Below are 18,607 nucleotides of genomic sequence, written 5' to 3' on the forward strand. Positions count from 1 at the left end.
TAAAATAAAAGCAATGGAATTTGTATTGATGGAAATTGATATAACATATTAATATATATATCACAATATTTATGTGTCAATTAATTTTAGGCACTATAAAATTTTAAAAATTATTGTCAATGATGATATTAAAGAACTTTTCTTTTAGTGCATCCTCACGCCTTTCTCCTCGCAGTCGGAGCCTTTGTCTTGCAGTTTCGGCCAAACAATTTCGCTTACCACACTCGCAACACGTTGCGGTTAGCAGTGGCGTGCCGTGGGGGGATTTTGGAATGGGGGTGGGTTGGGGGGATTGGGCTTGGTTTAGGCACTTGAAATCTTGTTTGGGCCAAACTCCCGTCGCGTTGCTTGTTGATTGTTTTGCCATTTTGCGGTTGCAATTGATGGCACAGGTGGTGGAGAATGTAGGAGAGCTTCGCAAATGACCGCAGTGCTGCTGCAAAACGGGGAATGGGGTGCGGAATTTTGGACGGGCTGAATTCAGGACAGCCAGTCTTAAAGCCTGCAAAAGTCTCCTTTTGGCAACGAATGGCAGCTGGCTGTTCTCCCGACCGAAAAGGTAAACCCATGGAAATTGGCCACCGGCCAAGGCACTTCTTTGGCTTTCGTTTGGAACACGTGTCCCTGTCTTTTTGATCCTACTTCCCTTTGTTAGATTTTGTCATTGCTAATGCTTCAGTCGAGTTAATACCCTGACTTTCGTTGCGATAGCAGAAATTAAAAAAAAATTAAAGCTAGAACCCTTCGCACTTTTCTTTTGAAACAACATTAAAATTTAGTTAAATTTTCCTATACTTTTATAAAAACTATATGTGAACTTTATGATTATTAAAATACGTACGTTTTTCTTAAGTAAAACAATTGACAATTCCATATATCAATATGTATCTTAATAAAATAAAATTGTCTCTATTTCGCTCTTTTGAACAGAATAAAAATGTGTAATTAAGTTTTTTAATATAATTTATTCTATCAATTGCATCATTTTAATCAACATTTTGTTTTTTTTTTTTTAAACGTTCGGAAATTGTTTATGTAATGTTCGTAGTGGTAAATTGCTAAATACAGGGAATGCTACTGCCGCCTCCCCTGAAATCAACCCAAAACTACCTTTTCTTTCCCGTATCTTTTGTTTAGCTGTTGTAAACGAGTGTCAGCCTGAGGTAAGCTGAAGTGCAATTTAATTTCCCCGCCGATGATTGATGCTACCATGTGGAGGCTTCACTCTTCAGTGTCCATTTGTGTCCGTTTTCCTACTCCGTGCTACAATGATAATGCCGCACAAATAGCTAACAAATTTTGCCTGCCAACAGACCGAGGACAACGGAGAGAAAACCACAAAACAGCAGCAAAAGGGAAACTTTTTATCGCCGACCAGGTTAACTTTTAAGCAGGCCAACAAGGACTCCCGATTCTAGAGGAGCGCAGGACATTTGCCGGAGATAAACAGATTTATTGTGCTTAAGGACGCACATTAAACGGGGCAGAGGGACTCAGACTGAGAGCCGAAAGACCAAATACAAGGACAGCGATAAGGACTGCGGAACTGCCAGGACTGTATATAGATTTTCGGTGTCCCCAATTAGCGCCAGGTAAAGCGGGGCAAAGCGACGGAAATTAGGCGAATAAAGAGGAGTACAGGGACAGGGCTGCCGAGCGCTCTTGAATCCCCTCCCTTTACTGATTTCTGTATAAAAGGAGTGTAGCTGTAACACAGAGACAAATTGTTTGTCTTACTGATATTAAACTTCCTCAAATGGTTAGCAAAATTATTTGTGAAAATACCAAGTCTGTTTAAATTTAGATTAAATTTACAGAAACAATTCTGTAAAATTAAGATAAGATAAAATACCACAGAATAATACATTTATATTTTCAGCATATTTTATTTCCAGTGCACCCTTAAGCGACTCCTTGAAGCTCGAACTGCAACTTTTTGCTCTTCTCCTGTCGCCAAGTTGTGACAGTTGGCAAAGGATAAGCGCAGGCAGCGGGACAAAATTAACCACAAATGAGGACAGAGCCGAGAAATGTGGAACTTTCGCCCATCGAAGTCGCAAGCAGGTGAAAAGGATGTCGCGGCTTTGTTGCGCTTGGTTGGCCAAGGATTTTAGTGGCTTCCTGGACAGCACTTGCGGAGAACTGCGGCCACAAATGAGCTTAGTCGATGTTTTCCCCTCGTGCTCACTGTCCTTCTCCTGGATCCCAACCAGCCTCGTTTATGCGATGAGTCTGGTAGTGTTTTGGAGCTTTTCTAAATGGCCTTATTGCTAATGTTTTTGTTCTTATTGAATTAGCTTAAGGTATTAGAAGTGATGTTAAGATTAAGCAGGTTTTTTGTTAGTTAAGGTTACTGGGAAAAGTATTTAAAAAGGGAATGCCTTGTCAAAAAGTTTTTAAATCCTTTTCGGGTTAATTAAAATTAAAGGGCTTAGATATATTTTATAAATATTTGTATTCGACTGAACCGACAAAACTTTCTCTTCTCCAGCTCTGTATAAACCAAGCTTCAACTGTATTTTCATGGGCGCCCTTTCTTGCAACTTCCTGCAACCTTCAGGCCACCTTTGGAGCCAACTAATAGCCACAACGATGGCGACTTTGTCACACTTCAATGAGCCATAACAGCAATAAAAACAAATAACAGCTGAAAAGTTGTCAGGGAAAAGCAGAAATGTGGAGTGAAAAGCGGGGTGGAAATCCAAGAGTTTAACTGCAATTTCCACACCAAATCGAATTTGCTGTTGTGGCCGTTGGCATTGCTTTTAAGCTTAGTTAAGAAGCACTTTGGAGAGCTTTTCGCAAAGCTGCAGCAGTGTCCTTGCCTTCGGCTTTCCCTCCTCCGGTGGAGAAATTGTTGCTTCATTGCATTTTATGCTTGTTCAAGTTGTCGTCGGAAATTGCTTATTTATTTGCACTGCTCGCCTGGCCAACAAAACCAAACAAAACAAGGAAAAAAGGAAATCAAACATCTAATGGCATAATTCCCGGCCAGTCTCACTCCAACCTGATGAGTTTCCCTGTCCGACACTGGGGCAATAAATTTTCCCTGGAAATGGCTCTGTTTTTACCACTGCAGCGACTGACTGACAACTTGCCGTTTGTTGCTAACAAATTCAATGAATATTTTCTTGGCTACCGACCAAAAGAGAACACAGATAGATGGGGAAACCATTTTATTGACTGCATTTTCCACATGAGATTTTGAGTTTGCCCCCCGGGCAAGAAGTGAAAGTGGCTGCATATTTTAATCATGGATTGCTGCAGGTACTATAAATTTTTCAAAGTTGTCAACTGCTTTTCTTGTTCGAAAATTCATTCAATTTTCTGCTCCCTTAAATTGTTGGCCGGCGGAGGGTCTGCGGAAATTGTTTACACAAATATCAATAACAATAAATTGTAGATTTATTGGAAGTTGAAGCGTGGCGAAGGGAGGGCAGCCCAAAATACAAATTAATATATTTCCAAGAACGAAAAACAATTTGCCTCCAAAGAAAATTTTTCGAAGCCCAGAGCCCCACAACAATTTGTCTTGCTTAATCTCAGTTCATTAATTTAAAGTGCTACTTGCACAAGAGCCTACTCAATGGAGTTGGTCAAGGAACTTTTCCCCTCGCCTGGAAATTGTCAAAACATCTTTCTGGCTGAATTTGTGGCTTGGTTTCTTTTGGCCGAAATTTTGTGGGCCGCACGAAGTTTCTCACAGAAAATTTAGTTCCATTTGACTAAGCATTTTGCAATCATTGGCAGCAGCCGTTTTGAGGATTAGGGTCAACTGGCTGTTGTTCTGTCTTTAATAATTCATGAGCCATCTCTATGGCTGACCTTCTCAATTTTTGGGGTCAATTTATTCTGGACCATGACCGGGAGAAGACCCATCACTCCCCAAGTCGTCCATCAGCCAAAGTCGCTCAAGAGCTGATTACCAGACCGGACGTAAGTCGAGCCCATAATTCTGTGTAGGTGTGGCATTTGTCAAGGGTTTACTCTGATTTGATGTCACGGACAAAGGACAAGAATTATTGCAATCGAATAGAGAGTTGGTGGTGAGGAGAAAATTCTAGATATTTTACAATTGTAAATCAGAAAGAGATGGAAATACAACTTTTTGAAATATGTTTTGTTGTAGTCTGAGATTATGGATTACTTGTACTGTGAAAACCAATGAATTATTGATTAAAATATTATTTATAATACATTTCAAAAGAAAAAATATTGCAGAGTCAATAACTCGATTCGATAACAAAATTGTACACTAAAGCCTTAAAATTAATTTTGTTTATTCGATATTTGTATTTTGGTTGGCACAAACAAGAAATTTGGTGGCTAAGATTCTAAAATGATTTAAGATTTTAGAATTAAATTAACGTTCAAACGCCTTGGCGTTCTCCCTTTGCCCCTATCATATTTTTATCGCCAGCTTAATTTCATCAAATTAAATTGGCTTCGCCGACAGCTTGGTATTTGATCTCCGGGCTCCTGCCACGCCCACACACCTGGCGCGCCCCCAGCAAACAATCAACTAGAGCAACACGCACACACACATCGAAACACAGTCCACCACACACACAAGAGAACGCACACAAGTGCGCTCCAATGATTTAAACTCCGGTGTCGGCTACTTTGCAGCTGCCAACGCCTTCTACATTTCACGCTGTAAGACACCCTACGAAATCTACACCGAGCTACACATTTAAATGTTTTTTAATATTATTAAATATTTTAAATTAGTTAGTTAATTAATCCTTAAAGCCTTTTGGTGCTATTTAATTGTTACTTTTACATATTGATATCAATGTGCTTGCTAAAAATAGTTTACTCAAAGAACTTGAACCATTTTTTTAAAAGTAACATGAAAAATCAAGAAAAAAAACACTTGTTTATTAGTGAAAAAGTTTTCAAAAAATATGTTTTTAGTGAGTTTAATTTTTTTGCGATCTTGCCATATTAAAAATGAATTTGTTTCCAATTATTTGTTGTAACTGTTATCTAAAATTTCTTTTTTTTGTGTAATTTGCTTTCTAATATTCCCACTCTGCTTTTCCTAACTGCCATCACCTGCAGACGACCCCGGGTAACATTTTTTATGCGTCCTATTTGCAGCTTTCATGCTTCGACTGAGTATTCCAGCCGCCGGCATTTCAACAACGTCGCGAATGCAATTTTTCTCTACAAAAAATATTGTTTGGTGGTAGGGTTTCCATAGACAGGGTTTGGGCTCACAGGTAACTGGGTGTTCATCTCACCTTTTTTCAAGTAAATAGCCAAAATTGAAGTGCCGTAATGGCAGTTTAAATTTTAATTTGGAACCCAAAAAAAAGTTGATAGCATCAAAATATAATATATACTATACTAAAAATCTTAAAATTGTTTTGGCCTTATGTAAATTATTGTTTAACATAAATTGCGTATATATTTAGCTTATGTACACAAATCATTTCATCGTATTCAAAAAGTTGATTTATCAGTTGAATCTATTCAAATTAAACAAAGGATTGTTTCTTTAAAATTGCATAATCTAATATGCGTATCTATATTTTGTGTGTATACAAATTAGGAAGAAAAAAAACAAGAAAAGCATTGAAAAAATGCTTTTGAGGAAATGGCAGAGCTTAGAATGAGCGGAAAATAGGAGGAAGCAAAGCAAAGACTCAAAACGAAAAAAAAAAAATGATGCACTCGTGCGCAAACAAATGCAACTAAACATGCATACCTTTTTCATGAGTGTGGGTGAGTCTGTATGGTATGGAGGTGTGTGTGTATTTGTAAAGTTTCCTCCTTTTCCAAACGCATGTGGGCTTTACTCCTTTTTAACAATTTTTTGCTTTTACTAAACTTCAGAAGGTGCTTCATTCATACTCTTTAAAAAAATAATCTAGCTAACTGCGCTAGAAATTAAACACGTAAATTAAATTAAAATTTTTTAATTAACTACAAAATAGGCTATTTTCAATATTTCAATATTTAACTTAACTACGTATTTTCCACATATTAAAGCCAGGCTGACTTATAGTTATAAATTAAATATGAACAAATTACTTATGTTTGAAAATCCAAATTAAAGTAATGTTTCTTTTTTATAAATATTTTGAAAGCAGATTTATATTAAAACTTATAACTTTATATTTTTCCAAAAATTTAAATTGTATTATTATTTATAAATATTAATTGTTTATTCCTCTAAAGAGTATTTGCCGTTCCTCGTAACTCTCCGTCCCTTTTTTTTTTTTATCTCACGCAGCGTCGCTGACTGTTTTTTAAAAAAATGAAAGCGCTCGACTCGCCAGTTCGCCCATTCAAGTGCCACGCCCACTGCCACTCCTACCAGCTGCCGCCCACCATTGGCAGCAGCAGCGGCAACGGTAGCATAAATTTCCATTACCGTTGACAAATATTTACACATCGACCTCAATTCATATTCCTTTTGATGCTGTTGCTTTTAGTTTTGCCAGGCGAATGGGATGATGGGATGAGGGCGGTATGGGATTGCAAGGGATTCGGTACTTTTTTGCAATGCCGGAACAAATTTGCTGCCGGCTATTAAAAGCTGCATTTAGCACTATGCGCTCACACTATGTATCTCTAAACGCCATATGGGTATACACTACAATGGATATCCAAAATCTAAAACAATCCACCGTTTTACAGAAACACATTTTGGTGTGCAATAAATTATTTGAAAACTAAATAATTTTACTTGTTTTTTAGGCTTTGGGCAATGTTCTCAACATTTCCGTACGATTCGTTGTGCCAGATATCATAAATTATTCGATATTGTATAAATCAATTAACAGTTACAACAGTACGTATGAGTGATGAACCTTAAAGCCAGTGTCCAGACCGTAAATGTTTTTGTTTCGTAAATGCAACAACTCGCATTGTATATTCAACATTAATATTTGCATCCAAATTCGGACCGCTTACTCAAACATGCACCAATTCCAAGAATTCCAAATTACAATAATTAATTTTAATTAAAATCTGTTCACATTAAACTTATTGTGAACATTTTCTTCTCGTGTACCTTAAATCCTGATCTTGCCTTCTCTCAAAAAGCAAGCTTTTTGTTTTCTTTTAATAAATCTACACAGACTGTAAAACAGTAGAACGATCCGAATCGAAAACTGGAACCCCATCTATAAAATGTTCCAAATCGTTTGTTACATTTTTCTAATAGTCCTGCTGAAGGACTTGGACTCTTCCAATGCCGAGCCCCATAACAAACAACTGACCATTTTTGTGGGAGCTGGACGACAGGAATGTTTTTACCAGCCGATTGCAACAACAGAGAATATTCGAATCGATTATCAGGTGACTCACGGAGGTCTAGGCGAAACTCATATTAATTTTAATTTAATGGATCCGAGTCGCCGTTTGTTGATCAATGAAATAAAACAGGAAAAGGGAAAGCACAACTTGGTGGCTAGTGATACGGGATCCTACAAGATTTGTTTCGACAATACCATTAGCTCTTTTAACCAAAAGATCGTATCCTTCACCTTGGAAGTAACTGCTGCGGATCGAGAGGAGCAGGAATTGCGAGGTCTGCGCCAGGAAATGTTAACCGACTACCAATTCGATGTGGCCTATACCGGTATCGACAATTACATGGGAAAGATTCAGGTGAACCTCATGAGATCCCGTCAAACTCAGGACTTTCTTCGAGCGCTCGAGGCCAGAGATCGCAATGTGGCCGAATCCACTTATGCCATGGTTAACAATTGGTCATGGGCTCAGTTTTTGTCAATGATCTTCGTTGGCCTGCTACAGGTCTTGATGGTGAGAAGTATTTTCCACACGAATGGGACGTTCTACAACTTTTGGAAATGCTTTTAGGCTGTTTTCCTATCTGTTTATTTGAGCTGTCATAAAGAAAATCTATGGGAGCGTTATAGATTGGATAGAAAATATTGTTTATAGTCTGTAAAGAGTTTTTTTTTCCAATAGCGACTCGACTAAAATTTGAATTATGTGTATAGGAAATGCTTAAGATACTAAATGCTTAAGATACTCAAATCCATGTACTAATTACTTAAATAAAAAATTGTTTGCTTAATATTGCGCTTTTTTTATATTTTAAATATTAATATATAAAACTTTCTTTCATTTAATTTGAATGTTTTAAGAATATATTTTGACATCTTTAAATTGATATAAATATCATATAATCAATTTAATATGCATTAAAGTGTTATAAATTATTATTTTTATTTATTATTTTATTTTTTAAATTTTATATAATATTTTGCCAAATATTTACTTTCAAGATTATATATTTTAATCAGTGTAGAAGTGGGGCAGAATTCTTTTGCTTCAGATCGCTAAACATTTAAGAAAAAATGATTAAAGTAATATTAAAATATAAATATTTTTATTTTCATTACTATTTTATATTATTTTGTTTTATAATTTAAAGTTAAGAAATCTTTAAGTCCCTGCCTTGATATTTAAGCTCACTAAGAGGTCTCTTCCTCATTTAGCAGCTCCTTGTGTCTGCTTCCTTCTAACGGCAATTTGCACTTCCTGTGCTTAATTTTTATTCCCGCTCCTTGGGCTTGGCTTTACCTTGTGCCACGCCCCTTCTTTGTCTGCCCCTAGCTGCAGCGCATTGTTGGCGTAATTAACAACTGCGGCTCCCGTTTGCCATTGTTTACTGAGCGCCAGCCAGCGTCGCAGTGTTAATTACTCCCCGGCGTCCCAGCGTCTCCTGATCCACCACCCTGTCCCTTAACCCTCGTGTGTCCGCCTTCCTCCCGGGGGCCCCACTGACACAGTGGCTCACTTAGCCTTCGAGCTGCCTCCCTGTGTGACTTTTTGGGCGCGGCCGGCAGCGATGACAGTGCTCCCCGGTGCCGCTGAAAGGTGCAAATTAAAGCGTGCCACCTGTGGCCAGTCAAGTGCCCCAACAATGGAGGTGTACAGTGCACCAAGTATATAAGTGAGTATAAAAAGGAAAGGAGATACAGAAAAATCGACGTATTAAGAAGTCTTAAAGGTAAAATCTTGTAGAGCAAATCAGCTTCAAAATCTTCATTCAATTGGTCAAGTCATGCTAACAAAAGGGCGCGCCTGGGTCACCTTTCCGACGGTTTTTTTTTGTAAGATAACGCGATCATTAATGCCTAGTTAAAGTAAATGATGTTCCAAGCTCGCCATCTGAGAAAAACATTGATGTTTCATGAATTGTTTAAAAGTGCTACAAGCTTGTTTTTGTAATAGACCAACAGTTATTTAATGAAAGATTTTGATTTTTGGTTTTATATGTGGATGCTTTTAGGAATAACTTATAACGTTACAGTTACAGTTTTTTGGATTTAAAAAAAAAAAACAAATTAATAGAATGTATAAACAACTTAATACAAATACAGGGTTTTACTTATTCTAGTTAACTAAATATGATATTTACGGTTTCTGTAAATCAAAAAGAAATTTCCAAAAATACAATCAATTACATTTGTTCGTTAGGAACAACTTTAATTTAAATCCCCTCTTTGAGGTAATTAAAAATGTCATTCAAGCTTTATTCACTTTGGTTGGCCGACCCGCCCAAGCACGGGCACACACACGAACCGCTAAAGGACTTCATCGCAGTCCTTGTTCCTGTCATGCAAGGAATCCATCCAGGGAACTTTTCGACGAAAAAATAAATGCTTCACATATATGCTTATTTCTTGGCAATTTAACGCGCTTGCGGGCAGCTCTACTTTACACTTAAGTGGCGGTTTGAGGACCATAGGGAAATCGCCAGAGGAGGAAGGACTAAAGATCGTTTATCAGTGCCAGAGGAAATGCAAAAGAAAAGCCGCTGTTAATTTCATTACAGCGAATGCAAAGGCTGCACAATCGTAAAAAAAGACATTTAATTGCAGCTGCCAAACGATGCAAAGGAGTTGTCGGCCATTTTAACGATCAAATTATGGCCGACAAGAAGTTGCCACCGCCCAAAAAAAGAGAAGGCACAATTGCAAGCAGATATCCCGGCAGATAATGTCCTGCCCATTTGTGCCATGGCGCCAGCTGTCATCGTCCTTCAGCACTAAAATCTCCTTTTGCCTGCTTAATGAGAGTGGAAAAGCCGGGTGACAAATGTATTTAAAGTTTTCCTCACAACCTTTATCGCTGCATCTTCTGCCAGTAACTGCCAGTATGGACATTCATTCTGCAGCATAAGTAAGAGATTCGAGCTAAGTAATCGCCTTTAACACAAATAAAACGTATTTTGCACAAATTGAATATTTAAATAAATAAAATCCAGCAGAGCGTGTGTTTTGCAATAACAAACGATGGCCAAACGAAAATATTAATGGAAAAGTCACACAAATGAAATTCGATAACTAAGCCAAAAGCACTGAGAAAAGAGAAAAATATTTCAAGCTTACTTGTTTCAGGATTTTAACATTTTTTAAAGGTTTTTGTGTATTCCAATATTAAAATTTAAATTTCAAACTATTAACTTGAAAAGTTCGTTTAATATTGAGATATTTTAATGTGAACAAATCCAAGCTTTTGGCAATTTTTTTTCATGTATAAATAAACTATAACGATAACAAAGTACAGGTTCCGTCCACAAAGCGCATCAGGTAAAACAGGTTGGGTGGAGAAAGGAACAAACACATGAATATGTAAAGATAAAGCTCTGTTTTGGCCAAACTTTGAATAGAACTGATGACAACAACAGAAAGCAAAACAACATATGTAGTTAGATTGGGTTTTGAGGCTCTGTGGGCGATGGCATTCAAAAGATGCAAAAACTAAAATCTTTCACAAGCATTTGGCTCAGAGAAACTATTAAATCAGTAGAGAAAACTATGTAAATTAAACTATACATTTCTTTTTTTGTTGCTCAGTAATCAAATTCTTCCCTTATGTTTCTCCTTTAAGTGGACCATCATTAGCATTCGAATACTAAAACAAAATGTTGGTGAAGTAATTACTTTGCTTCTGAGTCGAACGTGGCATTCAAATCGGTTTATGTTGGTTGTATCGTTGACATACTAAAGGGACACAGTAGAAAGTCAGTGAAAGAGGATTGTTATGATACTATTTAAGTTTCTGAAAAGCTTAATTTATTATTTTAATTTTAATAGGCCTTCCTGATGTGCAACAACCTACACTTCTAATAACACAATTGAGTATAAATTCGCTAAAAATAAGTATCTTATTGGATTAAACGCTTTTAAATAACTAAAAGAAGTTCATCGCCGTCATAATACTGCTTAAAATATATTTAAGCAGCTAATTTATGATTCCGTTTTATCACAAAAGTTTCGTTGTGTCTTTTTGCGTAGGTTTGCAACACTCGACTTCTTAACCTTTCATCTCGAAAGCAATCCCATTAAGAATGCAAGTAGTGAGCACATAAGAAAAGGAAAGGAGCACAGGACTTGTTCATTATGCATGACAACTGACATATCAGGACATATGGTAGAGCTCCAACACCCATCCTTCGTCGCACTCACACACATACATTCTTTCATTTTAGGGGGCGTTTTAATTGCAAACTGGCACACAAAGAGCCCATTCGCGTTGCCTTGGCAGTCGCCTCTAATATTGCCCTCCGACTATGGCCATTAGGGGCGGTCAAGTGGCCACCACGCCCCCTTTTTCCACCCCCACCCGCCGACAATCAAGCGAACAAATTGGGTTACTGCTCAACTGTCTGGTTAATGGCTACAATGACACAATTAATTGCATGTTGGCGGCCATTTCCAGCACTCGAGAGTCTCAGCTGCCGCCGCTGCCAACGTGAATTAAGTTTTGGCAAAAATGTAATATGCGGCAAATGCTAAAAATAAATTACTAATTAGTTTGAAGATGCCTTCAAGACAACGCTGCCATTGGCAGCCGGAAATGGGTATAGGAAAAATCAGAATTTAGGCGCCATTGATGAGCTGGAAAGTAATGACTTACTGCTAAAAGTAGATATGTTTTTATGAATGAATTTGTAGCTTCTTTTACTCTTAGGTAAATTTCGCACTTTAGGAAAAAACCTAATTTACTTGATACTTTATTTTATAAAAAAAGAGCTGGAAGTAAGTAAGTAATAAATAGCTTAAACAAAATTATGTGAAAAACCGTAAACAATTTGTAATTTAAAAACTTTTATATAATAAAACTATAAATTAAATTTAATTAAAAAACTTTATGAGACAGTAAATAAAAAAATGGGCTTTTAAACTATAAATATTTCGATGACTGCACCCTGTAAAGTTAAATCAAAAATGTATTTAAAAGCGTCCTAGCATTACTAAAATAAACAGTAGTTAATAAAATAAACTTTAAAAATGGTTTGGCTTAAATGTTTTAAATTTAAGAACTTTGAGTGAATATAATTTTTATAATAGCTTATTAATTATAGCAATTTTTTTGCATGTATCATTTACTTTAATTAAAATTAATATTTAACTAAATTTAAAATTTAACAAACTTTTGGAGCTAAACTTTCAGAGAAACCTCTTAACAACTTTTGCCTGAGGCTCCCATGGGACTACATCTCATACATATTCCCTTAACCCTTTTTCCGATCTGCAGGCGCCGGAATGTCCTGTCCCGGGTCAAAGCATACTTCCTGCGATTGTATTGTGTTTAGCCGGGATATGCGTAGCTGATGCAGAACAGAATGCTTTAAACTGCAAAAAGCTTTCGCCTTCGGTCGCTCGATTTTCCATTTTCCTCCGAAGGGAAACTTTGCCAGCAGAAGGCAGCCCATAACAATGAAACTTTGCACGCTTTGGCAATTATGTGAGTGTGCCAATACACACACATATGACCCCATATCCTTTGGCAAATTAACCCACTTCTGCAGTCCAATGTTTTCTTAGCTGCGTCTGCAGTTCTACAGTTTTAATTCCGTTTTATGGAGAGTGTTTTTACTTATTTTTTCCCTTAACTTTCTTGGTTTTGTTTCGCAAGGTTCCAAGCCAATTGGCCACTTTTTGTTTAGTTTTCATCGAGCTTGAACAGGATTTAGTCCAGTCTAAAGTCCTTTGATGCGTTTTTCTTCACGCCCTTAGGAAAGTGCATTTCTATGTTAAGTGAATTTATGTTTCACATATTTCTGCTCTACCGCTGGCTCGGTCATCTTGTAATATGCAAAGGAATTCCTGCACGCAAATGCATTAGGGCTGTATATTTGTGCACCATGAATATGCAACTTTTAGCTGGTCACTCAAGAAAAAATTTGCATTTTTCCAACCGAAATTGCTGTTTGCCATGAACATGAACGGTAAAAAAAAACAAGAAAAACTCTGGCCTCAACTGGTGGCTCATTAAAATGCTTTTGAGTCGCCAAAGTCAAGTTGCTAATGGTGCGCCCTCAAACGCGTGAAAAGCTGGTAAAAGTTGGTAATGCGTTGCGTTCTTGTCAAAAGCTTGCCACAAATTTTCCTCTTCGCAAGTCCAAGTAAAGGAGTGACCAAAGTCAGCGATTCGCACGACTGAACGCCAACCGAATTACATTGCTCGTAAAAAGTACAACGAAAATAGAGTGTGTGTATCTTCGTAAACTCCTGCATTTAGCGGCTATTAAAAATGTTGAATGTTGCCAGCCACAGATAATTAGCACACACATAAAACTTGACAGCGTTAAGTGAAAATGCTGTAAAAAAGTTGAACAGTAAATTAAGCAAATATAAAACAAATAGCTAAAAAAATTTGAACTGAATTTATTAAGCTACTTAAATTTAACTTGTTTACTTCATAGGCCGGACAATTTAAATACAAATTTTTTTGTTGGACATGTTTTAACCAAAATTGAAGGAATCTGAGCATTTTACTTAAAGTTGGTTGAGAGCTGCTGTTTTACTACATATATATATGTTAAAATTTTTTAAAAAATTGTAAAAATTTCAATAAATTGATTTACTTTACTTAGATGAGCTCTTAAATTAAGAACGACTTTTCTTAACTTATTAAAATAAAGTCAGTTTTATTACTTGTTAAATTCTACCCCCGTTATTAATAAAATTACATTGCCTTTTACACCCGACCAGCTTGCAGCTTTTGTCATGGAAGAGAATGACAACAAGATAGTTTGTAATACCTCCCAGCGGAACAATTCGTCTTGTCCTTGTCCGCGTTCGGGTCCTTCGCCTAATGCGTAAATGCCTAATGAAACGCGTCCCAGCCGAAAAGCGAATAGAAGTTTAGCCGTTTAGCATAGGACCTCCCACATTTTGCGCTTGTTTCGCAGGGAGAAGCCCTACAAGCTGAACTATGGTGAGGACAATAACGACAGCGACAAGGACATCGGAGCTGCAAGGATGCCAGGATGCCAGGATGCAAGGATGCATCCCAGGCCGCCCAGTGACAATAATTTAATTTAATGTGTTTGCATGCAGCGACAACAGGAACAAGAACAACCTTAACCGCCGAGGAGGATGCCGTTCTGGGACCCCAAGATAACTCACAATTTGTGGCCACTGCAACGCGCAACGCGCAACTCGTTACTTGCTACTTGCAACGCACATCTTGCAGCGCGACAAGGCGGCAGCCAAAGGCGAAATTTATGGCTCCTTCCGTTTGCGATTCCCCCCGCGTCTTCCGAGGGAGGGGCATTCATGCTGAAATTATTAGTGTAAACATTTTGCATTTAATTAATAATGCGAGCAGCGAAGCCGCGCTGACAGCCGTGGCCACAAAAGTATGCAACAAAGTTGGCCCAACTTTGTTGCCAGTGATGCGATAATAATGAGCCATCGACCGAAGTGCGGATGCGAAAGTAGATTTCAATTAATTTATTGGACTGCTGGCTAATTGTGTAAGGTCAAAAGATAAAAACATAAATATCGCAAATGTAACAAAATCGTTATCGGATTATTTTTCAACAATAATTGGCAAACATTGATGATAAGTTGTCACTTACTTTTTTTCATAATCCACTTTAATTGAGCTTTTATTCCATAACTAAAATGTCACAAAAAATGATTTGCTTTTTTAGAACATGTATTCGAATTATTTAACTCTTAAATTTTATAAAATTTATTTGTCCTAAGTTAATTATTCAAAAGTAAACATAAGGAGGTTATTACTAAATCAAACATAAGTAGTAAAAACTAACAAATAAGAATGTTATTTTATTAGATTCTTATCAGCAGCCAAACTTCTATAAAGACATTTTGAGTGGCTTTTAAAGATTCAGAGCGTTTAAGAACTCAATTGCTTGCGGCCTAAATGCCGAATTTCCCTAGCCCTCTCTTCGGCTTCCAAATTGGCTTTTATCTCGCCTTTCGCCGCTTATGGGAAGGCATAAATTGTCTGGACATTTTCTAGACATCACAATAAGGGGCCTAATAAATATGCGATAACAACAAACAAACCAGTGGAAATCAAAATAAGCTTTTGGGAAAAAAGAGAACGAGCAGCGACTTAAGACCAAGGATTGTTGTAAATTGAAACGAGGAGCGGGAGGTAACATAGGGAGCTTAAATGCGAAGTAATGAGCATAAAAATGCTAACAGAACCACAAAAGAGAAAAGGGTAGGGGGTTGTGAGTAGGTGCCAAGACGACCGTAAATCTTTTTGTGGCGCTTTCAAGGTAAAATAACAATTTAAGTTTATTACTCGGATAAAGGACAACAGTAAGAAAAACTCCACCAAGAAAAAAACCCTGAAAAAAGGAGACACAGCACTGACCACTGGGGGCTGCTGGCAAAACCCCCGCACAAATCTATGATATATGACAGAGAGAAATGTGCGTCAGTTGCCAGGACAGCTGTGAGGATTTGCTCGTCCTTACTTTCAGCTTTTATTTCATTTGGCGCACACACAAAAAGTTTCTTCAACCCAAGAGAGGAGGGCGAAAAATAAAGCAATGACGACAATATCAGGGCGGAAAAAGGTTGAGGAAGTCTCCGAGCCTCTCTTTTATGTAGATTGACACAGTTGTTGCTCACTCATATTTCGTGGTAACTTTTTTTTACAAATCTCCAAGACTTTCTTTTACGACAGCATCATACAAAATTAACGGACCAACTACCAAAAAAACAAAAAAGTGGATGAATGAGCAAGTTTCCTTTTAGTGACTCCCAAAAATGCACCCACAAGTAAGAGTGTATCTTGAGGTCGAACAAGGTTTCCATATGACTGCCTGGATAATTATTTTGACAAGCTTGACGCCCTCAGCCTAATTTAATTGCCCTTCGCTTTTAATTCGTCACAGCTTTCACTAGATTTGCTTTAAAAATGATGAAGGAATTACAGAAATTAATTCAGGCGGTGCCTGTTTTGTGTTTCGTGCATAAAAATACCCATTGTGTATATTCTTTATTAAAAACTTGAAGAAAATTGAGTACAATACTTTATTACTATGTATTGTTTTTAAAACAATTGTTATGACATAAACTAAAATCAATATTTTTAATAAAAATTTAAATAATTTTTTTGTAAGTTCAGAACAGTTCCGAGTAAAAAAAGATTGAATCAGTTTTCAAATAGTTTTGAATGCTCGCAGGAAATGTATTATCCCCGCATTGGTGACAGTAAGGGATACAAAAATATAGAAATTTATACGCCTGATTTTGTGGCGTGTAAAATAAGGACACCTGTGCGTTGGATGCCACCTTTTTGGCCAGCTCCGAATTGAGCGGAGCGAAGTGAAGTGAACCGAAGGGCAGTGGAGTGGTGTGAGCCAAACATGTGCGCCACTTAATGGCCAAAAGCAGACGAAGGAAGTGGAGCAGCAGACAGCTCGTCTTCTGGATGGTCCTGCCACTTTGACAGAGTGCTCCATGGACACGGAGTGCCCCAGTTTCTCCCCCCTTACCGCCCCGCTGACAAATCACAATTCGATTGTCTCTACGTGTCACTTACAGGACACGGGGGCTGCATTTAGGCAGCGTCCTTCCATTATACAATCAAGGTGCCAGCTACCAATTTTTCCTGCCATTTCCCCTGCTGCCATTTCCCACCGCTTTCCTCGGGCAAACAAAGCAGTTAATGGCTTGCAAGTTGAAACAACGCTGATTTGTGTGGGTTTTGGGCCTGCTCCTCTGATTTCCAGGGCCTTATATCAGTTTTAATGTCCTGGTTTTTGGCCGCCATGGCTGCCATCCGTGTGGTTTAATTAGCGCTGTCTGCCAGTCAACCATGTGGGCAAATTTGTACATTGGCCACCGTTGATCGTTTAGGCCTGCTTTGCATTCGCCCAGCAAACTGGCGTTCGGGGTGGCAGGTTTGAGTTCATTGATTGCCACTCAAAGCAACTGTGATTAGGTATTGGGTGCTCTTCAATATTAGTGAACTAACTTTTTCTTAATTTGTCCCTACTGTTTCAGTGCTCTCCGCTTTTAAAATACATGGTTAAATTTAAATTTGAAACAATTAAAACATACGAAATGTAAAGTATGCAAACTCTTCAAAATAACTAAGAAGATAAAATGTTTTTCAACATATAAAATATTCGAGTATTTTACAAAATGTAATGCTACCACTAGAGTTTTGTGTATATAATCAAGTTTTGTTGATTTAAAATGTCGGCATGTAGACACCATTCACTTTAAAACCTCTAATATGTCTGAAAATATTTCTAAAGTGCGACCATATATAACCGTCTGTATTTAAATCACAACATTTTAAATGATAAACAAAATCTAGACGAAAGCTTGGATAAGCTCGCTCTGGAAAAGTGTCCTTTTCAGCTCGCTGAATGTGGACGTTAAGCTCTGGGCTTTTCTCTTCCTTAAACAAATTTCTCTTAAGTGAAAAGCTTTCACCAGAAAGCTCTCGCAGGGATGCTGTAATAGGCATAAGTTCGCTGCCAACATCCTCGGATCTGTGCTGCCACTCCGGGCAGCTTCGTTCGCTCCCCGATTCTTTAGTCCTGGCCTCATCGGCTTTGGCCTGATGTTGTAGTAGGTCCGGCCACCGTCGAAAGGCTGGCTAGTTAGGCACGGCGTTTCAGTCAAGCTCCAGCATCCGTTCACTGAGGCGGCCCGATGCTGCTACGCTCTCCGACAAAAATCCCAGAGACGAGCAACGCGTTCGGTCGGTTGTCTGTGTGTGTCAGTGGGTGAACAGTGCGTATGAGCGACATTTGGTGGCACTGATGGAGGCCGAAAGCGAAACGGTGGACCTTAAAGTTCTCGGTTACGCGTTGCGAAAAACGGGTTGCGAATTGAATAAACAGGGCGAAGAGTGAATGGAAAGTTCAAAAATTGGAGTAAATCCAAAAAAAACTTCCGGATTAATCTAAGCAAAAACCAAAGCCAAATAAGTAAGCTCAGCTATATTGTGTTCCACAAAATAAGCTTATCATTTGAAATTTCTAAACCATGTTCAATATAAAGCAAAAATATATTTGTATCTAAAACATGTAAACAAGCTTCTTAAAATAATACAAAAAAATTCCTTACAATAACTGAAAACGAAGTAACAAACTCATAACAAAGCGCCTACCTGTAACAAAAAAAATTATGAAACCAATATTACCATTGAAAAAAAAAATCAAAAGACCCAACAAATTATTCCAAATAAAATTTAACTTCATATTTTTGAAATTCCAATTCAGATTGGAATGAGCGCAAAAGAAGGAAAAATTCGTTGTAGCAACAATCCGCTTTTTTTTATTGGAACAACAAAATCATACCAGAAATGTAAGCCAGTAAGCAAA

At 37.7% G+C, this 18,607-nt stretch overlaps 2 protein-coding genes across 3 annotated transcripts in view; both read left to right on the forward strand.

The window, feature by feature from the left end:
* Window positions 1-7,048: 7,048 nt before the first annotated feature.
* Window positions 7,049-7,973, forward strand: LOC128261575 (transmembrane emp24 domain-containing protein 1). The gene has a single exon (XM_052995344.1). The coding sequence runs from the start codon at window positions 7,144-7,146 to the stop codon at window positions 7,834-7,836; it is 693 nt and encodes a 230-aa protein (XP_052851304.1). The 5' UTR covers window positions 7,049-7,143; the 3' UTR covers window positions 7,837-7,973.
* Window positions 7,974-17,870: 9,897 nt separating this feature from the next.
* Window positions 17,871-18,607, forward strand: part of LOC128263515 (uncharacterized) — a 123,472-nt gene continuing 122,735 nt past the window's right edge. For both annotated transcript variants that reach the window (XM_052998597.1, XM_052998596.1), the window contains exon 1: window positions 17,871-18,211. The gene's annotated coding sequence lies outside the window, so the exon portion shown is untranslated. The remainder of the gene's footprint in view (window positions 18,212-18,607) is intronic.

Source organism: Drosophila gunungcola, unplaced genomic scaffold (genome assembly GCF_025200985.1).
Source record: "Drosophila gunungcola strain Sukarami unplaced genomic scaffold, Dgunungcola_SK_2 000001F, whole genome shotgun sequence".
Taxonomy (NCBI): Eukaryota; Metazoa; Arthropoda; class Insecta; order Diptera; family Drosophilidae; genus Drosophila; species Drosophila gunungcola.

Excerpts from the sequence above, each read along its gene's own strand:
- LOC128261575 (XM_052995344.1), top strand. The coding sequence starts at position 7,144 with ATGTTCCAAATCGTTTGTTACATTTTTCTAATAGTCCTGCTGAAGGAC.